General features: G+C 45.4%; 1 protein-coding gene across 2 annotated transcripts in view; it reads left to right on the top strand.

Annotated features, from left to right (window-relative positions):
- The first annotated feature begins 466 nt into the window (after positions 1-466).
- The window catches only part of NMT2 (N-myristoyltransferase 2), a 59,457-nt gene continuing 37,792 nt past the window's right edge, over positions 467-22,131 (top strand). Inside the window, exon 1 of one of the 2 annotated variants that reach the window (XM_033208452.1) lies at positions 467-705. In XM_033208452.1, coding sequence (XP_033064343.1) covers positions 596-705 — 110 coding nt within the window. In that variant the 5' untranslated portion in view covers positions 467-595. The remainder of the gene's footprint in view (positions 706-22,131) is intronic. The other variant, XM_033208453.1, reaches the window with a different exon arrangement.

The following is a 22,131-nucleotide window of genomic DNA, read 5'->3' as shown; positions in this document are numbered from 1 at the left end:
GCACGGGTTGAGAGCGCTCCCTAAGTCGTCCGGAAGTAAAATCGCATGGCCTATGTTCCAAAAATGCCGCCACTCAGGATGTCAAGTCTGCAGGTTTGCAGCCTTGAGAGCCCAGCCCCAGGCAGAGGCACCGCGCAGGCCTGGATATACAGGACTCGCCCTGCGCAGGGCTGGCCATACTGGGCAGGGTTGGAGCTGACGGGGCGGGGCGGGGTAGGGCGGGGCCAGCTGGGAGGGGCGGGGCGTGATTGAGGCCAGCCGGGCGGGGAGAGGCGGGGCTGGAGGGGAGGGCCCTCAGGGGTGGGCGGGGTTAGAGAGCTGGATTGAAGCAGGCAGGACGGGGAGAGGCGGGGCTTGAGGGGAGGGACGAAGAGGTGGGCGGGGTTCAAGAGCGGGATTGAAGCCCGTGGGGCAGGGCGGGGCCGGCGGGGCCGGCGGGGCCGGCGGGGCCGGCGGGGCGGGGCGGGGCGGGGCGCAGCGCCAGGGCTCCGACTCCAAGTAGTACGGCGGGCGGCACTAGAGGGAGCTGCGGCCGCGCCCGCCCCGCCGCGCCGGCCCGGCCCCGAGCGCCGCCTCCCCAGCCAGCGCCGCCGCGATGGCGGAGGACAGCGAGTCTGCGGCCAGCCAGCAGAGCCTGGAACTGGACGACCAGGACACGTGCGGGATAGACGGAGACAATGAGGAGGAGATGGAGCACGCCAAAGGGTAGGGGCGGCGCGCGGGCGCACCAGGAGCTACAGGGCGGGGACCGCGCGCGCCAGGGTCTCTCGCTCGGGGGCTGGCTCCCAGGAATGCGGGCTCTTCGGCCGCTCCGCCCCGCGATGGTTTCTCCGCGGCGCGGAGCCATGGTGAGGTCCGGGGCGCGCGGCTCGCGGGAGAGGACAGTGCGCGGGGAGGCGAGGCCCGGGGTGGGCGGGGAGGCTGGGGCCCGGGCGGGGACCGGCGACGCTACTGTCACCTGCCGTGCGCCACCGGCCGGCCTCGCCCATCCCCGCCGGCGGCCTGGCCCAGGAGGCGCGTGTTGCCTTCGCCCGCGGGTGGCTCCGGTGGGCGCCGAGGAGAGGCGTGACACCCTGCCTTTTGCGACGCCCTGCCCTTTGTGACGGCCGTAGCCTGGGGTAGGAGGTCGCCCTCCTCTGCCCCCTGCCATCCTTGTTAAGTCCCTTCAGACCCCCTCTCCACGGCCGCCACCCAAAAAGAATGGGCAAAGACGTGGGTGGAGCGGCATGGAGTTGCCCCTGGTGGTGTCGGGGCTGCAGGCGGCGAACTGCGCAAAGTTCTGGCGCCGAGGGTGTCCCGGGCCCGGCCCCTGCTGGGGATACTGGGCTTTGCACCGCCTCGCGTGTCCCTAGAGCTTTTCAGAGCAGGGCCGATCCCCTGAGCCGGGCTCTCGCTAACCTGGCCGCATCCGGTTTGCAAAGCTGGCATTTGATCTCCAAAACTCGATGCCCCAAGCATTTTCACACTTGATTGGGTTTCTTAATCCTTTGCCTTTGCCCCGGAACCCTACAGACTTGATTTGCGCTTCTGTTGGAGAAAAGGATTGCTTCAGGTGAAGGTCGTTGTTGATGCTCTCTTTTTAGAGGCAGTGGGTCATTTTACATAAAAACTGGTGTCCTTTTAAAAGTGCTGTTTGCGTTACCCTTTTACCCTATTTGATTCAAACTATGCGCTGGCACAGAGCGTTCTTGCTACACCCTTAGAAGTGAGATTTTTCGAACCATGGTAAGTGATGGAGAAGTGGGTCAGCTTAAAAAACATGATAGGGAGGCCTGAGTCACAGATGCTTTACACACAGTTCATAGAGAGATTCTTGAAATGATTGATCATTGAAAGTGTAAATCATTTGCATTCTACTTGTTTACTTTAAGATTTATTAAAGAAAGGGACTTTTTACTGACCTCTAATTCATTATAAAATATTAACAAGAAATCAAGGAAAAGAAAAGCCGACTATGTGCATCTCCCATTTGCAAGTTGTTTTTATTTTTGCCGTGAATACTTCAGTGGCGGCTGCAAGTATCGAATGTTCGAGTCTAGAATTTTTTTTTTTTAAAGAGAGGAAAGGAAATTGCGCAGAAATCTGAACCTGAACTCTGTTTATGCAGGGATAGAAACGTGCTTGTGATAGATAGCTAAATACAAATATGTTTTTGAAACGGTAGTTCTAGTGCCAGAAATGGGCCCAGGTGCAGATGCAAGCTGAGGGATTAACCTGTATTGTCTTTCTGGAGAGACCCTGGATTTTTATCTTCTCTGCTGTAATTCCTGTTTATTGTTCCTCCTTTGATTGATACTCTGGGTTGGGGGGCTTGATTAGGACTTCTTTGCCTACACTGTTGAGAATGTCCCTGGTACAAAGAATTCCTCATCTGTGTGCCCATTGATCTGAGCCTGTCCCCTGACACCTTTCAAGCAGCTAAAGTTCCCAGAGTAGCACCCAGAGGCATCTCTGCTGCCTTCAGAAGTTTTCAGTTTTGTATATCAGCACATTCATTATATATTAGAAAGTTTATCAAAATTTAGAGATGCCCCGTGTACTGAAATGTTTAAACCAAGAGCAGATACCATGTTAATAGCTTCTAGTGGGAAAAGATTAACATAATGGATGTATTGTACTCTATTTAAATGTAAGGAGATTAGGAAAACTCCAAATGACTGTTCTCCTTGGATTGCCTGTTTGGATTTGAATTTAGACAATGTGTGCCAAATTTGGGGGAGTAAATGTGTTTTATTTGGCTCATGTACTGATGATATCGCAGTAGAAACCTAGGTTTTCTTTTTTTTTCTTTTTGAGACGGAGTCTTGCTCTGCCACCCAGGCTGGAGTGCAGTGGCCGCATCTCAGCTCACTACAAGCTCCGCCTCCCGGGTTTACGCCATTCTCCTGCCTCAGCCTCCCGAGTAGCTGGGACTACAGGCGCCCGCCTCGTCGCCCGGCTAGTTTTTTGTATTTTTAAGTAGAGACGGGGGTTTCACCGTATTAGCCAGGATGGTCTCGATCTCCTGACCTCGTGATCCGCCCGTCTCGGCCTCCCAAAGTGCTGGGATTACAGGCTTGAGCCACCGCGCCCGGCCGAAACCTAGGTTTTCTTTAAATAGCTCAAGTTTGTAAATGTTAAAATTTGAAAGACTCTTTTTCTGTCCTTGGCCTCTTCATTCCCATCAGTTTAAATAAATAACAAATAATGAGCCTTTGGATGAATCAGTAAGAACATGTTTCACCTTTTAAAGGCAGTTTGTCAATTTGAGGCCACCAGGCAGCGGCCAGTGCAGAGCGGTAATTTACTGAATAGTACCCTTGTGGCCTGAAAGAATTCATTTACCCCACCACTCAGTATAATGTATTTACTAGTCGTTTTAGACATACTAAATTGAAACTAGAGCCTCAAATAAAAGGAAAATACCCAATTAGAGTCTTCTTGTGTTCCAGAATGTAAGTATGTAAATATGTAAAACTGCATATGCTTTTATTTTATTTTCATGGAATTTTCTTCATGGACTAAACAGGGTATTTCATTTTATAAATAATGCTAAGAGTCCATGAATGAAACATCAGATGTTTTATGTTTAATTAAAAGCAGTGGTGTAACTGTTATAAAATACTTGTCTCACTGTCTTTATGTCTTGTTTTTCATGGAAAATGTACTCTTTTTTTTTTGACGGAGTCTTGCTCTGTCACCCAGACTGGAGTGGTGCAATCTCGGTTCACTACAACCTCTGCCTCCTGGATTCAAGCAATTCTCCTGTCTCAGCCTCCTAAGTAGCTGGGATTACAGGCGCGTGCCACCACGCCCAGCTAATTTTTGTATTTTTAGTAGAGATGGGGTTTCACCATGTTGGTCAGGCTGGTCTGGAACTTCTGACCTCAGGTGATCTGCCTGCGTTGGCCTCTCGAAGTGCTGGGATTACAGGTGTGAGCCAGTGTAAAGAGTTAAATGTACTCTTTAACTTTTTGGTCCACCCAAGCATGAACGTAACAAACCACGATAAAAATTTCATGAATTACAAAGAACATGGGGGAAGGAGGGATTGTCAGTTTTAATGAGACTATATTCAGACAAGTATAATTTTATTATTTTCAAACAATATGCGGCAATTAGAATCAGGCTAATAGAGGATTACCTAAAGAGATCTTTATATAACTTGCTTTAACACATGATTGCAATTAGAATTAGGGAGTAGGTCTTTATACAGAGCTTGAAGGAGCCTTGAAAGACTTTCTACATAGATAAAAACCTCAGTTCAGCTATATGAATTATTAGAAATAGTCCAGATTACTGAAGATTTCTGTTCTGCTGTGGGTGGCAGTGGTACGAAAGAGGTGACGTGGAGGATTTTTTTTTTTTTTTGAGATGGAGTTTTGCTCTTGTCGCCCAGGCTGGAGTGCAATGGTGCAATCTTGGTGCACTGCAACCTCCACCTCCTGGGTTCAAGCGGTTCTCCTGCCTCAGCCTCCCGAGTAGCTGGGATTACAGGCGTGCATCACCACACCCAGCTAATTTTGTGTTTTTAGTAGAGATGGTGTTTTACCATGTTGGTCAGGCTGTTCTCAAACTCCTGACCTCAGGTTATCCCCCAGCCTCCGCCTCCCAAAGTGCTGAGATTACAGGCGTGCGCCACCACACCCGGCTAATTTTGTATTTTTAGTAGAGATGGGTTTTTACCATGTTGGTCAGGCTGGTCTTGAACTCCTGACCTCAGGTGATGCCCCTGCCTTGGCCTCCTGAAGTGCTGGGATTACAGGCCATGGCACCTGGCCTGGAGGATGAATTTCCTGGGAGCTTTCACGGTTGGATCTGAGGTTAAGATGCTCAAGGATCTTTAATACTTCCCTCATTTTGCTGTGTTCTTGCCTTCTGTTACTTTCTTCTGACGGACTTTGGGGACATTGAGGACAGGGCAAATTGTTGAAGAATCGTTTGGAACCCACTGTCTTCTTCTCGCTGTCTTTTTGATGTCGGGCTTCTCCGTTTATGAAATACATTTGGTATTGATCTTGATCTCTTGCTGAGCTAATGTTATTGTCCATTGTTGGAGATGGAGTCAAATAAAATTCGTGTTGAACTTTGGTAACAAAACCAAATCTCTTCCCCCTTGCTTTACCAACATTGACTTACAGAGTGCATATACGTCCTGGAAAAATAGATGTTTCTCATAGCTTTCCATTAAGAGAGCTTTTCCCTCAATATTCACTGGAAGCAGCTACTAAGAAGATTTATATAGGAACCAAAATAAACATAGATAAGTGTGTCTTTGTTGTCAGATACATGACTAAATTAGTCCCTGGGGTAGACATGAAATAGTTTTAGTATTTAAGGGTTAATATGTTTTTTGTTTTTTTGTTTTTTTTTGAGACGGAGTCTCGCTCTGTCGCTCAGGCTGGAGTGCAGTGCGGGGATCTCAGCTCACTGCAAGCTCCGCCTTTCGGGTTCACGCCATTCTCCTGCCTCAGCCTCCCGAGTAGCTGGGACTACAGGCGCCCGCCACCTCGCCCGGCTAGTTTTTTTGTATTTTTTAGTAGAGACGGGGTTTCACCGTGTTAGCCAGGATGGTCTTGATCTCCTGACCTCGTGATCCGCCCGTCTCGGCCTCCCAAAGTGCTGGGATTACAGGCCTGAGCCACCGCGCCCGGCCAATATGTTTTTTGTTTTGTTTTGTTTTGTTTTGTTTTTTTTTTTTTTTTTTGAGACGGAGTCTCGCTCTGTCGCTCAGGCTGGAGTGCAGTGCGGGGATCTCAGCTCACTGCAAGCTCCGCCTTTCGGGTTCACGCCATTCTCCTGCCTCAGCCTCCCGAGTAGCTGGGACTACAGGCGCCCCCACCTCGCCCGGCTAGTTTTTTTGTATTTTTTAGTAGAGACGGGGTTTCACCGTGTTAGCCAGGATGGTCTTGATCTCCTGACCTCGTGATCCGCCCGTCTCGGCCTCCCAAAGTGCTGGGATTACAGGCCTGAGCCACCGCGCCCGGCCAATATGTTTTTTTGTTTTGTTTTGTTTTGTTTTGTTTTTTTTTTTTTTTTTTGAGACGGAGTCTCGCTCTGTCGCTCAGGCTGGAGTGCAGTGCGGGGATCTCAGCTCACTGCAAGCTCCGCCTTTCGGGTTCACGCCATTCTCCTGCCTCAGCCTCCCGAGTAGCTGGGACTACAGGCGCCCGCCACCTCGCCCGGCTAGTTTTTTTGTATTTTTTAGTAGAGACGGGGTTTCACCGTGTTAGCCAGGATGGTCTTGATCTCCTGACCTCGTGATCCGCCCGTCTCGGCCTCCCAAAGTGCTGGGATTACAGGCCTGAGCCACCGCGCCCGGCCAATATGTTTTTTTTGTTTTGTTTTGTTTTGTTTTGTTTTTTTTGAGACGGAGTCTCGCTCTGTCGCACAGGCTGGAGTGAAGTGGCCGGATCTCAGCTCACTGCAAGCTCCGCCTCCCGGGTTTACGCCATTCTCCTGCCTCAGCCTCCCGAGTAGCTGGGACTACAGGCGCCCGCCATCTCGCCCGGCTAATTTTTTGTATTTTTTTAGTAGAGGCGGGGTTTCACCGTGCTAGCCAGGATGGTCTCGATCTCCTGACCTCGTGATCCGCCCGTCTCGGCCTCCCAAAGTGCTGGGATTACAGGCTTGAGCCACCGCGCCCGGCCCAATATGTTTTTAAGAGTTCTTTTTCTTAGAAAGATTGAAGACCTGGTATTGGACAAAGATGAAAACTTTGGAATTCTTTTAACAAAGAACATAACCTATCTTCTACCATCCCCAATTTAGGGGGGTTAAAAAAAAAGGAAGTTCTTCTTTGGGTACTATGTTGTTGTATCTGACTTTACCTGTCTGTTGTTGAAATCGAGTTGGGAACTTCCCCTTTGTCAGCTGTGTGGTATCAGTGGGAAAACGCAGAAACATACTATGACTTGCAATAGATTTTTCTTATGGAAAATGTAGGGATAACTCAAAGCTGCCGTTTCTGAAATTTGATCTGTTGTCAACTGTATAAATCTAAATGGAAAAATGGATTAGCAACAGTCTTCGCCTGAGGGACTTCCTCAAATCAAGAACTGCAGTTTGAAATGGTCAAGTATCTGCTAAGACTTGCATCTGAATAGGTGATATCACCCTTTGGCCCAGAACAAACTTTTTCCAGGGTTGTCTAAATATAGGACACATACTTTGCCATCTTTATTAGCACGAATGTATGCTATACATCTATACTAGTTAAAATCACTTTATTTTAACAGAACCAAGTACTACTTCAAGTTCAAGAAATTGTTTCATTTGAAAACATGTTAATGACTTTTAAAAAATATGCTTATTCAAAAATCAAATGATAGGGCCAGGTGTGGTGGCTCATGCCTGTCGTCCCAGTTCTTTGGGAAGCCAAGGCGGAGGATCGCTTGAGGCCAAGAGTTCAAGATCAACCTGGGCAACATAGCAAGACCCTATCTCTACAAACTAAAAAATGAGCTGGACATGGTGGTATTTGCGTATAGTTCCAGCTACATGGGAGGCTGAGATGGGAGAATTGCTTCAGCCCAGAGAGCTGTGATCGCACTACTGTATTCCAGCCTAGGCAACAGGATGAGACTCTGTCTAAAAATATACATATATATATATATCTTACACGTATATATTTATATATATCACATATATAGATATCAAATATATAAGTATATAAATATCAAATATATAGAGGTATATAAATATCAAATAGAGATATATCAAATGCATAGAACTATATAAATCAAATATATATATATCAAACAAGGTATATAACGTAGAATGAAAGCCCCTGGTCACCTTATTTCCCAGAGAGGTCACCACTGACAGTTTAATGAACTCAGTTTTTAATATGTGTGTGTGTTTAGCATCACTGGGATCTTACCGTACTTGGTGCATTTGTTACCGTGTATCTTTTACTGTTACTGTTGTCTGCTGGAACTTTCTGGGGCGATAGTAATCCAGTTGGACAGTCATCAACACATGGAGCACTTGCATGTGACAAGTGTGACTGAAGAGCTGAATGTTTTTATTTTACTTGAATTAATTTAAATTTAAATAGCCCCATGTGACTAGTGGCTATCATATTGGACAGCTGAGATCATATTCAGTCTTTGAATTTTGTTTGTAAGCTTTCTTGGTACTCAAAAATTTCTGTATTTTATTTCCTGTCTTTGGCAGACTATGTCTAGTTGTCGTTCTTTTTTTCTTCTGTGGATTATCTGACGCTTTTTTTTTTTTTTTTTTTGAGACAAGGTCTCACTCTGTCGCCTGGGCTGGAGTGCAGTGGCACAATCTCAGCTCACTACAGCCTTGACCTTCTGGACTCAAGTGATCCTCCCACCTTAGCCTCTCAAGTAGCTAGGACTACAGGCACGTGCCACCACACCTGGCTAATTTTTGTATTTTTGTAGAGACAGGGTCTCACTATGTTGTCTAGGCTGGTCTTGAACTCCTGAGCTCAAGCAATTCACCCGCCTTGGTCTCCCAAAGTGCTGGGACTACAGGTGTGAGCCACCGTGCCTGGCGATCTGTACATTTTGAACAAGCATGTTTTCATCCGTATTTCTTTATCCATATCAAAGAATTAACCACTATTTAAAATATTCTACCATCTCACAAGAAAAAACGGGTGGGATATTTTGACTTCTTCTCATTTCCCAGGTTTTACTGAAATAACCTAGAATTGTAATTATTTTATTTTTGCCCTTGTGTCACTAGAGACTTTTTTCTTAACTATTACATGATGTTTCACATCCCTGTTAACAAAAACGTTTTAGACTTTCCTGACAGCTTTACTGTTTTTATGGGTTTCCATTGTTCCTTATAAAACACATCCTCCTGGCCAGGCGTGGTGGCTCATGCCTGTAATCCCACACTTTGGGAGGCCGAGGTGGGCGGATCACCTGAGGTCAGGAGTTCGAGACCAGCCTGGACAACAAGATGAAACTCCATCAATACTAAAAATACAAAAAAAAAGTTAGCCAGGTGTGGTGGCGGGCGCATGTAATCCCAGCTACTCAGGAGGCTGAGGCAGGCAGGAGAATGGCTTGAACCTGGGAGGTGGAGGTTGCAGTGAGTCGAGAGCGCACCATTGCACTCCAGGCTGGGCGACAGAGCAAGACTCTGTCTCAAAAAAATAAAAGTAAAAAATAAAACACATCCTCTCTTTTTTCTTTAAGAGCGTTCTCATATGATTTTTTTCTTAGAGTGTGTGGATGATATATTTTGAGTTCTTGCGTGTCTCAAAATGCCATTCTTTTCCCCTCCCACATAATGCATAGCCTGGGTGTGCATGTGACGCTATGATAACAATCGTTTTCCTTGAAACTCCATAAACGTTGGTTTAATATCTTCCAGCATTTACTGGTACAGATGTTGTTTTCTTTGTTTTGTTTTTGATTTTTGAGGCAGAGTCTTGCTCTGTCACCCAGGCCAGGCTGGTCTCGAACTCCGTACCTCGACCTCAGGTGATCCAACCGCCTCGGTTCCCCAAAGTGCTGGGACTACAGGTGTGAGCCACAGCACCTGACCAGATGCTGTTTTCTCTGCTTCTCTTTCTTTTCTAGGTAACCTTATTCTTTTTGTCTGTTTTAACTTGTTTTCAGTCTAGAAGCTTCTGCCTTTTTTTTCCCTGTTCTATGACCAAAGGGTTTCCATGTCCTTTGACATGCTGGGATCGCCTTTCCTTTTTTTAAATTTAATTTTATTTTTATTTTTTATTTTTTTGAGACGGAGTCTCACTCTGTTGCCCAGGCCGGAGTGCAGTGTCATGATCTTGGCTCACTGCAACCTCTACCTCCTGCATTCAAGCAATTCTCCTGCCTCAGCCTTCCGAGTAGCCAGGGTTACAGGCATGCACTACCACGCCCAGCTAATTTTTGTATTTTTAGTAGAGATGGGGTTTCACCATGTTGGCTGGGCTGGTCTTGAACTCCTGACCTCAGGGTGATCTCCCCACCCCAGCCTCCCAAAGTGCTGGGATTACAGGCGTGAGCCATCGAGACTGGCACCTTTCCTTTACTGCCTAAACAAAATGGCCCGAGCTGATACATGTTCATGGGAGTTTCTTGGGGTCTTAAATTTTCATGGTCCTCAAGCATACCCACACTGCAGCCAATTTACCCCATCACTGGGCTCCTTGTGCCTGTGTGTCCTTAGTGTGCTCTTTTTGTTCAACGTTTGACCTTGGGTGGAACATGGTTATCTTCAGTTCTGTGTCTCTCACCACCCTCCTCCCAGGAATCACTAAAATCCAGCTATTGTGTACAGCGTTTGCTGAAGCATTTTTGGCTCATGGGGAGGGAGGGAGGTCTGATTATAGAGTAGCGCAGAAAACAACTTTGAATTCAGTGTCAGACATCTTGTTCACCAAGAGGTCACGGGTTTCTGTGGGTCATGGCTTCCTCTGCTTCTGAGAGTGTCTCCTGATCTTTCTTCTCCTCTTCTCTAAATTCAAGGTCAGCCCAAATGTCCTTTCTTTCATGAAGCCTTCCGCAGTCACTATGACCGAAGGCGCTGACCCCTGCCAGAGGCCCTCTACCTCTTAGTGAGTGTATCCGTCCCATGACATCTTTCCCAGTTGCTATCACTTTATTTCCCCAGCCCTCCGCTCGGGCAGACCCTCGTTCTCCTGAGCCAAGCTGTGACTCCAAGAGGTGAGTGCCTTGTCCACAATCACAAATGGGGAATCTGGGTCTTTGTGTCTGTTGCTTAGTGTGTGTGTAGCATCTACCAACCAACTCAAGTAAAAGGTTTTATTTTGCTGGGTGCAGTGGCTCACGCCTGTAATTCCCGCACTTTGGGAGGCCAGGGCGGGTGAATCACCTGAGTTCAGAAGTTCTAGAGCAGCCCGGACTACGTGGTAAAACCCCGTCTCTACTGAAAATACAAAAATTAGTCCGGCGTGATGGCAGGCACCTGTAATCCTAGCTACTCGGGAGGCTGAGGCAGAACTGCTTGAACCTGGGAGATGGAGATGGAGATCTCTTTATAAGCACACACTGCAGTGAGCCAAGATTGCACCACTGTACTGCAGTGAGCCTGGGCGACAGAGTGAGACTCTGTCTCAAAAAAAAACAAACAAACACACAAACACACAAACTAACAAAAGTTTTATTGAAATATACAATAGGTTATCTGAAAATAAAGTATGGCTGGACTTTATTAGAATTAGACATCAGAAAGTCAAGTACCCAAGGTGCATTTGCCTTTCTAAGCTCTCTCCCTCTCTGTCTCCCTCTCTGTCAACTAGACTGCCCCAAGCATCTGTTCCTTAGTTCAGATTCTCCAGAAAGCATCTCACTGGTTTCTGGCCAAGAAAGGGATTATCCAGGCATGATCCAGTCCACTGTGGTGGAGAATGGAAAGGGAGGAGTAGGAGGGTATTGTGTGGTACAACATGGTCACTGAGGGCCACACCTTTGGTGAGACCTGTGGGCAAAGGGAGTTTTCAGGGAAGAACATAATGAGCAATGCTGGTATCTTGCTGGGACTGAATTGTATGTCCCTCCCAATTCATATGTTGAAGCCTAAATTCCCATCGTGATGGTGTCTGGAGGTGGCACCTTTGGGTGGTAAATAGCTCACAAGGGTGGAGCCCCCATGATGGGATCAGTGTGTGCTTATAAAGTGATTAAGAGTCCAGCATATTGTTCCTCTGCCAAGAATGAGGCCCTCACCAAAAACCTGACCCTGCTGGCACCCTGATCTTGGTGGACTTCGAGCCTCCAGAACTGCAAGAAATAAATGTCTGTTCTTTAAGTAATTAGTCTATCATAGTCTATAATAGCAGCCTGAGCCTAGACACACCTCAGACGTGTCTACAGAACACAGCATGTGTCTGCCTGTCTACTCACAGGTAGACTGTGTGCGTGGAGACAGCACTTTCAGTCCCCAGTCCTTGGGATATCTGGTACCTTGCCCGTGTTTGTAACTTGCTAAAGATTTGCGGAATGGATTCCAATAGCTCTTAATTCCCATTGACAAATGTATTTCAAATTGTCTTTATTTTATATGCATTAATAATAGGTGAAGACTTTTCTTTTTCTACTTCTCATTGAGAGGACTTTGGCTGTAGAGTTTTTAGTTTTGTTTGGCTGTATAGGGCCCCACATTTTTAAATGATAATTAATTTTTTTGAGCTCTTGGCATATGCTTATGCATTTTTCTTTTTCTTTTTCTTTTTTTTTTTGAGACAGAGTATCAGTCTGTCACCCAGGCTGGAGTGCAGTGGCATGATCTTGGCTCACTGCAACCTCTGCCTCCTGGGTTCAGGGGATTCTTCTGCCTCAGCCTCCCAAGTAGCTGGGATTACAGGTGCCCGCCACCATGTCCAGCTAACTTTTGTGTTTTTAGTCGAGATGGGTTTTCGCCATGTTGGCCAGGCTGATCTTGAACTCCTGACCTCAAGTGATCCGCCCTCCTTCGGCCTCCCAAAGTGCTGGGTCTACAAGCGTGAGCCACCATGCCCGGCCTTATATATTTTCCCTGGTTGACTCATTACAATAACAAATGAAGACACTGAGGCTTATCAGTTTTAATAACTTATCCAGGCCATAACTCAAATTCAAATTAACTTTTTAGTCTATCTGACTGTAAATCTGTTGCTTTTCACCAAACTGCAGTCTCATGGACTCTCGATAAGAGTAATTTGATAATGTCTCAAGGTCTTTTTCTTTACAAGTCATAGATTGATTGCCAGCCTGAACACCTTTGGAGCCAAAATTCACCTGTGTAACGGGTCAGTGAATTAATTTTTAAAAAATCATACATTTCTTTGCTTAAAGAATATTGCAAATCAATAATTAGGAACTCTATTCTCTCTAGTCCCTTAAAGGACTTCTTTTATTTTATAGCGTCAGTGTAATTAGTAACAAGTTTTTTTTCTTTTTTTGCTTCTTTCATGGCTTAATCATCTCTTTTCTTTTTTTTTTTTTTTTTTTGAGACGGAGTCTTGCTCTTTCGCCGGGCTGGAGTGCAGTGGCCGGATCTCAGCTCACTGCAAGCTCCGCCTCCCGGGTTTTACGCCATTCTCCTGCCTCAGCCTCCGGAGTAGCTGGGACTACAGGCGCCCGCCACCTCGCCCGGCTAGTTTTTTCTATTTTTAATAGAGACGGGGTTTCACCGTGTTAGCCAGGATGGTCTCGATCTCCTGACCTCGTGATCCGCCCGTCTCGGCCTCCCAAAGTGCTGGGATTACAGGCTTGAGCCACCGCGCCCGGCAATCATCTCTTTTCTGACTGCCTTACCTGTAGCCTCATACATATCAGCACCCCTTTCTCTGGAGCCTCTGCCCCCAGCATCACCATCATTTGGAGTTCCATGAAGCCAGGTTCCTGTGAGAAGTGACATGGCCCATGGAATCTCCTGGGTGAAAGTGCTGGCGGGAGGTACCCACTTCAGCCCACCTGTACCCCAGTGCTGCAGCCTATGCCCAATCTGCCCTTGATGGTGGCTTTTTTGGGTGCTTTGAGTAAGTTAGTGGCCTGTCATGCTTTCCCAGCCTTAGGAAAAAATCTGGTTGGACTCAAGGGCTGAATTGGGACGTCACCTTTACAGTTTCTGTTTTGTTTAGTGCGCTTCTGTTCCTGGCTTAAACTCACATGCCCCAGGGAAATCGGGACTTCTTATTCCCATGGCTGTGTTTCCTCAGTGTTCCAGCTCATACGGTACCTTCCCAGAGAAGGATGAGGATTCAGTTAATATAAGAAATTCCCACAGGTTTTTCCTTTAGTGTCTCTTTTTTTGGGAGGGCAGGGGGATACTTGCTCTTCACTACTTTAGGGGTACTTATTAACATTTTAAGAAAACTAAAAAAAGAACCAGCGAAAGCAGAGTGCTTGTTTCAGTTTCCAAATGAAGTTTTTAAAAAGTTCTTTACGCAAAACCACATTTTTAATGTAGAACATTAGAATGAATCACTAAGCAAAAACGCCATGCCTTGGTATATTCGTGTATACATTTTCCTGTTTATAAATATTTACAAAAATGCAAATATAGCAGTATATTAGTCCTGTATTAGTCAGTTCTCGTGCTGCTATAAGGATGTGCGTTAGACTAGGTAATTTTTAAAGGAAAGAGGTTTACTTGACTCACAGTTCTGCATGGCTGGAGAGACCTCAGGAAACTTACACTCATGGCAGAAGGGAAAGCAAATGCACCCTTCTTCACAGGGTGGCAGGAGAGAGAAGAATGAGAGTGAGGGGGTGAAAGCCCTTTATAAAAGAGAACTCACTCACTGTCACGAGTACAGCATGAGGGTAACCACTCCCATGATTCAGTTACTTCCTGCCGGGTCCTTCCCATAACACGTGGGGATTATGGGAACTACAATTCAATGTCGAGACCAGCTCGGTCTGGGAGACCCTAACCCAGCGACGCTAGAGGAATTAAAGACACACACACAGAAATATAGAGGTGTGAAGTGGGGAATCAGGGGTCTCACAGCCTTCAGAGCTGAGAGCCCCAAACAGAGATTTACCCACATATTTATTAACAGCAAACCAGTTATTAGCATTGTTTCTATAGATATCAAATTAACTAAAAGTATCCCTTAAGGGAAACAAGGGATGGACTGAATTAATTGCAGCAGGAACACGCCCTTAAGACACAGATCACTCATGCTATTGTTTGTGGCTTAAGAATGCCTTTAAGCGGTTTTCCGCCCTGGGCAGGCCAGGTGTTCCTTGCCCTCATTCCCGTAAACCCCACAACCTTCCAGCTTGGGCGTTAGGGCCATTAAGAACATGTTATAGTGCTACAGAGATTTTGTTTATGGCCAGTTTTGGGGCCAGTTTATGGCCAGATTTTGGGGGCTTGCTCCCAACAATTAAATATGAGATTTGGGTGGGGATACACCCAAACCACATCACCCCCTTATCTGTGATTTTGCTTTCTGCAGTTGTAGTTACTCTTCCTCAGTTTGAAAATATTCAATGGAAAATTCCAGAAGCAATGCCTGAGTTTTAAATTTCATGCCCTTCTGAGTAACGTGATGAAATCTGGGACCATCACACCCTATCCCACCCTGGATGCGACTCCTCCCTTTGCCAGCATCCCTTCCTGCAGCTCACTTAGTAGCCGTCTCTGTGATGAGATTCACTGTCATGGAATCACAGTGCTTGTTGTCAAGTCACCCTTAATTTACTTCCTCATGGCCCTAAGCATAAGAGGAGTGGCACTGGCAATTTGGATACACATAGAGAAGCCATAAAGTGCTTTCTTTTTTTTTTTTTTTTTAATTTATTTATTTATTTTTTTTAAATTTATTAATTTATTTTTTATTATACTTTAAGTTCTAGGGTACATGTGCATAACGTTTATATCATGTATAACTCCCCAATGCAATCCCTCCCTCCTCCCCCCTCCCCTGATAGGCCCAGTGTGTGATGTTCCCCTTCCCGAGTCCAAGTGATCTCATTGTTCAGTTCCCACCTATGAGTGAGAACATGCGGTGTTTGGTTTCTCTTCTTGTGATAGTTTGCTAAGAATGATGGTTTCCAGCTGCATCCATGTCCCTACAAAGGACGCAACTCATCCTTTTTGATGGCTGCATAGTATTCCATGGTGTATATGTGCCACATTTTCTTAATCCAGTCTGTCACAGATGGACATTTGGGTTGATTCCAAGTCTTTGCTATTGTGAATAGTGCCGCAATAAACATACGTGTGCATGTGTCTTTGTAATAGAGTAATTTATAATCCTTTGGGTATATACCCAGTAGTGGGATGGCTGGGTCATATGGTACATCTAGTTCTAGATCCTTGAGGAATCGCCATACTGTTTTCCATAATGGTTGAACTAGTTTACAATCCCACCAACAGTGTAAAAGTGTTCCTATTTCTCCACATCCTCTCCAACACCTGTTGTTTCCTGACTTTTTAATGATTGCCATTCTAACTGGTGTGAGATGGTATCTCATTGTGGTTTTGATTTGCATTTCTCTGATGGCCAGTGATGATGAGCATTTTTTCATGTGTCTGTTGGCTGTATGGATGTCTTCTTTTGAGAAATATCTGTTCATATCCTTTCCCCACTTTTTGATGGGGTTGTTTGTTTTTTCTTGTATATTTGTTTGAGTTCTTTGTAGATTCTGGATATTAGCCTTTGTCAGATGAGTAGGTTGTAAAAATTTTCTCCCATTCTGTAGGTTGCCTGTTCACTCTGATGGTAGTTTCTTTGCTGTGCAAAAGCTCTTTAGTTTATTAGATCCCATGTGTCATTTTTGCATTTGCGCTGCCGTTGCTTTTGGTGTTTTAGACATGAAGTCCTTGCCCATGCCTATGTCCTGAATGGTACTACCTAGATTTTCTTCTAGGGTTTTTATGGTATTAGGTCTAACATTTAAGTCTCTAATCCATCTTGAATTAATTTTCGTATAAGGGTAAGGAAAGGATCCAGTTTCAGCTTTCTACTTATGGCTAGCCAATTTTCCCAGCACCATTTATTAATAGGGAATCCTTTCCCCATTTCTTGTTTCTCTCAGGTTTGTCAAAGATCAGATGGCTGTAGATGTGTGGTATTATTTCTGAGGACTCTGTTGTGTTCTTGGTCTATATCTCTGTTTTGGTACCAGTACCATGCTGTTTTGGTTACTGTAGCCTTGTAGTATAGTTTGAAGTCAGGTAGCGTGACGCCTCCAGCTTTGTCCTTTTGACTTAGGATTGTCTTGGCAATGCGGGCTCTTTTTTGGTTCCATATGAACTTTAAAGCCATTTTTTCCAATTCTGTGAAGAAAGTCATTGGTAGCTTGATGGGGATGGCATTGAATCTATAAATAACCTTGGGCAGTATGGCCATTTTCACGATATTGATTCTTCCTATCCATGAGCATGGTATGTTCTTCCATTGTTTGTGTCCTCTTTGATTTCACTGAGCAGTGGTTTGTAGTTCTCCTTGAAGAGGTCCTTACATCCCTTGTAAGCTGGATTCCTAGGTATTTTATTCTCTTTGAAGCAATTGTGAATGGAAGTTCATTCCTGATTTGGCTCTCTGCTTGTCTGTTACTGGTGTATAAGAATGCTTGTGATTTTTGCACATTAATTTGTATCCTGAGACGTTGCTGAAGTTGCTTATCAGCTTAAGGAGATTTTGGGCTGAGACGATGGGGTTTTCTAAATATACAATCATGTCATCTGCAAACAGGGACAATTTGACTTCTTCTTTTCCTAACTGGATACCCTTGATTTCTTTCTCTTGCCTGATTGCCCTAGCCAGAACTTCCAACACTATGTTGAATAGGAGTGGTGAGAGAGGGCATCCCTGTCTTGTGCCAGTTTTCAAAGGGAATTTTTCCAGTTTTTGCCCATTCAGTATGATATTAGCTGTGGGTTTGTCATAAATAGCTCTTATTATTTTGAGGTACATTCCATCAATACCGAATTTATTGAGCGTTTTTAGCATAAAGGGCTGTTGAATTTTGTCAAAAGCCTTTTCTGCATCTATTGAGATAATCATGTGGTTCTTGTCTTGGTTCTGTTTATATGCTGGATTACGTTTATTGATTTGCGAATGTGAACCAGCCTTGCATCCCAGGGATGAAGCCCACTTGATCATGGTGGATAAGCTTTTTGATGTGCTGCTGAATCCGGTTTGCCAGTATTTTATTGAGGATTTTTGCATCGATGTTCATCAGGGATATTGGTCTAAAATTCTCTTTTTTGTTGTGTCTCTGCCAGGCTTTGGTATCAGGATGATGTTGGCCTCATAAAAGAGTTAGGGAGGAGTCCCTCTTTTTCTATTGATTGAAATAGTTTCAGAAGGAATGGTACCAGCTCCTCCTTGTACCTCTGGTAGAATTCAGCTGTGAATCCATCTGGTCCTGGACTTTTTTTGGTGGGTAGGCTATTAATTGTTGCCTCAATTTCAGAGCCTGCTATTGGTCTATTCAGGGATTCAACTTCTTCCTGGTTTAGTCTTGGGAGAATGTAAGTGTCCAGGAAATTATCCATTTCTTCTAGATTTTCTAGTTGATTTGCGTAGAGGCATTTATAGTATTCTCTGATGGTTGTTTGTATTTCTGTGGGGTCGGTGGTGATATCCCCTTTATCATTTTTTATTGCATCTATTTGATTCCTCTCTCTTTTCTTCTTATTAGTCTAGCTAGTGGTCTGTCAATTTTGTTGATCTTTTCAAAAAACCAACTCCTGGATTCATTGATTTTTTTGAGGGTTTTTTGTGTCTCTATCTCCTTCAGTTCTGCTCTGATCTTAGTTATTTCTTGCCTTCTGCTAGCTTTTGAATGTGTTTGCTCTTGCCTCTCTAGTTCTTTTAATTGTGATGTTAGAGTGTCAATTTTAGATCTCTCCTGCTTTCTCTTGTGGGCATTTAGTGCTATAAATTTCCCTCTACACACTGCTTTAAATGTGTCCCAGAGATTCTGGTATGTTGTATCTTTGTTCTCATTGGTTTCAAAGAACATCTTTATTTCTGCTTTCATTTCGTTATGTACCCAGTAGTCATTCAGGAGCAGGTTGTTCAGTTCCATGTAGTTGAGCGGTTTTGATTGAGTTCTTAGTCCTGAGTTCTAGTTTGATTGCACTGTGGTCTGAGAGACAGTTTGTTATAATTTCTGTTCTTGTACATTTGCTGAGGAGTGCTTTACTTCCAATTATGTGGTCAATTTTGGAATAAGTGCGATGTGGTGCTGAGAAGAATGTATATTCTGTTGATTTGGGGTGGAGAGTTCTATAGATGTCTATTAGGTCCACTTGGTGCAGAGATGAGTTCAATTCCTGGATATCCTTGTTAACTTTCTGTCTTGTTGATCTGTCTAATGTTGACAGTGGAGTGTTGAAGTCTCCCATTATTATTGTATGGGAGTCTAAGTCTCTTTGTAAGTCTCTAAGGACTTGCTTTATGAATCTGGGTGCTCCTGTATTGGGTGCATAGATATTTAGGAGAGTTAGCTCTTCCTGTTGAATTGATCCCTTTACCATTATGTAATGGCCTTCTTTGTCTCTTTTGATCTTTGATGGTTTAAAGTCTGTTTTATCAGAGACTAGGATTGCAACCCCTGCTTTTTTTTGTTCTCCATTTGCTTGGTAGATCTTCCTCCATCCCTTTATTTTGAGCCTATGTATGTCTCTGCATGTGAGATGGGTCTCCTGAATACAGCAGACTGATGGGTCTTGACTCTTTATCCAGTTTGCCAGTCTGTGTCTTTTAATTGGAGCATTTAGTCCATGACATTTAAGGTTAATATTGTTATGTGTGAACTTGATCCTGTCATTATGATATTAACTGGTTATTTTGCTCGTTAGTTGATGCAGTTTCTTCTCCTAGCCTCGATGGTCTTTCCATTTTGGCATGTTTTTGCAATGGCTGGTACCGGTGTTCCTTTCCATGTTTAGGGCTTCCTTCAGGGTCTCTTGTAAGGCAGGCCTGGTGGTGACAAAATCTCTAAGCATTTGCTTATCTGTAAAGGATTTTATTTCTCCTTCACTGATGAAGCTTAGTTTGGCTGGATATGAAATTCTGGGTTGAAAATTCTTTTCTTTAAGAACGTTGAATATTGGCCCCCACTCTCTTCTGGCTTGTAGAGTTTCTGCCGAGAGATCTGCTGTTATTCTGATGGGCTTCCCTTTGGGGTAACCCGACCTTCTCTCTCTGGCTGCCCTTAAGATTTTTTCCTTCATTTCAACTTTGGTGAATCTGGCAATTATGTGTCTTGGAGTTGCTCTTCTGGAGGAGTATCTTTGTGGCGTTCTCTGTATTTCCTGAATTTGAATGTTGGCCTGCCCTACTAGGTTGGGGAAGTTCTCCTGGATGATATCCTGAAGAGTGTTTTCCACTTGGTTCCATTTTCCCCCTCACTTTCAGGCACCCCAATCAGACGTAGATTTGGTCTTTTTACATAATCCCATACTTCTTGCAGGCTTTGTTCATTTCTTTTTCTTTTTCTTTTGGTTTCTCTTCTCACTTCATTTCATTCATTTGATCCTCAATCGCTGATACACTTTCTTCCAGTTGATCGAGTTGGTTACTGAAGCTTGTGGATTTGTCACATATTTCTCGTGTCATGGTTTTCATCTCTGTCATTTCGTTTATGATCTTCTCTGCATTAATTAGTCTAGCTGTCAAGTCTTCCACTTTTTTTTCAAGATTTTTAGTTTCTTTGCGCTGGGTACGTAATTCCTCCTTTAGCTCTGAGAGGTTTGGTGGACTGAAGCCTTCTTCTCTCATCTCGTCAAAGTCATTCTCTGACCAGCTTTGATCCGTTGCTGGCGATGGGCTGCGCTCCTTTGCAGGGGGAGATGTGCTCTTATTTTTTGAATTTCCAGCTTTTGCCCTGCTTCTTCCCCATCTTTGTGGTTTTATCTGTCTCTGGTCTTTGATGATGGTGACGTACTGATGGGGTTTTGGTATAGGTGTCTTCCTGTTTGATAGTTTTCCGTCTGACAGTCAGAAGGACTGTCTGTTGGTCTGTTGGAGATTGCTTGAGGTCCACTCCAGACCCTGTTTGCCTGGGTATCAGCAGCAGAGGTTGCCGAAGATAGAATATTGCTGAACAGTGAGTGTACCTGTCTGATTCTTTCTTTGGAAGTTTCCTCTCAGGGGTGACTCCACCCTGTGAGGTGTGGGGTGTCAGACTGCCCCTAGTGGGGGATGACTCCCATCTAGGCTACTCAGGGGTCAGGGACCCACCTGAGCAGGCAGTCTGTCCGTTCTCAGATCTCAACCTCCGCGTTAGGAGATCCACGGCTCTCCCCAAAGCTGTCAGACAGAGTCTTGGCGTCTGCACCGCCCCTGCTCTTTCCTCTGTTGGACTGCAGCTGTGCGCTGTCCGCAGAGGTAGAGTCTACAGAGACAGGCAGGCTTCCTTGAGCTGCTGTGAGCTCCACCCAGTTCGAGCTTCCCAGCGGCTTTGTTTACCTACTTAAGCCTCAGCAATGGCGGCGCCCCTCCCCCAGCCTCGCTGCTGCCTTGCGGATAGATCGCCGCAGACGCTGTGTTAGCAGTGAGGGAGGCTCTCGTGGGCGTGGGACCCTCCCGCCAGGTGTGGGATATATTCTCCTGGTGTGCCTGTTTCCTTAAAGCGCAGTATTGGGTGGGAGTTACCCGATTTTCCAGGTGTTGTGTGTCTCAGTTCCCCTGGCTAGGAAAAGGGATTCCTTCCCCCTTGCGCTTCCAGGTGAGGCGATGCCTCGCCCTGCTTCAGCTCACGCTGGTCAGGCTGCAGCAGCTGACCAGCACCGATTGTCCGGCACTCCCTAGAGAGATGACCCCAGTACCTCAGTTGAAAATGCAGAAATCACCGGTCTTCTGTGTCACTCGCGCTGGGAGTTGGAGACTGGAGCTGTTCCTATTCGGCCATCTTGCTCCGCCCCCGCTGTCCACTGTTTTTCAAAGCAGCTGCTCCATTTTACATTCCCATCAACAGTGTATGAGGGTTCCAGCGTCTCTCCATCCTCGCCAACACTGGCTTTTTTTTTTTTTTTTTTGAGACAGAATCTTGCTCTGTCGCCCAGGCTGGAGTGCAGTGGCGCGATCTCCGCTCACCGCAACCTGCGCCTCCCGGGTTCACGCCATTCTCCTGCCTCAGCCTCCCAAGTAGCTGGGACTACAGGTGCCCGCCACCACACCCAGTTAATTTTTTGTATTTTTAGTAGAGACACGGTTTCCCTATGTTAGCCATGATGGTCTCGATCTCCTGATCTTGTGATCCGCCTGCCTCGGCCTCCGAAAGTCCTAGGATTCCAGGTGTGAGCCCTCGCACCCGGCCTGGCTCTTTCTTTTTGGTTATAATTATCCTCATGGGTATCAGGCAGTGCACTGGTCAGCCCTGGTTCTCAAATTCTCCTTTCCTTCATGGCCTCAGGAAATGGAAAAATAGCTCTTCCTCACTGAAGGGCTGGGAAGCTCTGCCTCTCATCGTTGTATAAATGCTATCAGATATGTCTGGGAGTTTGGAGGCTGGGATGACCAACTTAGTACGCATTTCGGTAGCTCCCTGTCAATTTAAAGTTCAGATGAAAGAGAGAAAAAGAAAAACTCTTGCTGAACTAGAGTAAACAAAAATGATGACGCTTTCTCCATTATGCCAAAATAAGAATATAAATTTTAGCAACACCGTTTGGAAGAAAAAAAAGTTTTGGCGTGTAGCATCAATTAGCTGCCAAAATGGAGTTTTGGAAACCTCATCGAACAAGCTT

The sequence above is a fragment of the Trachypithecus francoisi genome, unplaced genomic scaffold, assembly GCF_009764315.1.
Source record: "Trachypithecus francoisi isolate TF-2019V2 unplaced genomic scaffold, Tfra_2.0 Lachesis_group9, whole genome shotgun sequence".
Lineage (NCBI taxonomy): Eukaryota > Metazoa > Chordata > Mammalia > Primates > Cercopithecidae > Trachypithecus > Trachypithecus francoisi.
The sequence above is the reverse complement of the archived record's forward strand: the minus strand, read 5'-3'. Positions and strand labels throughout refer to the sequence as shown.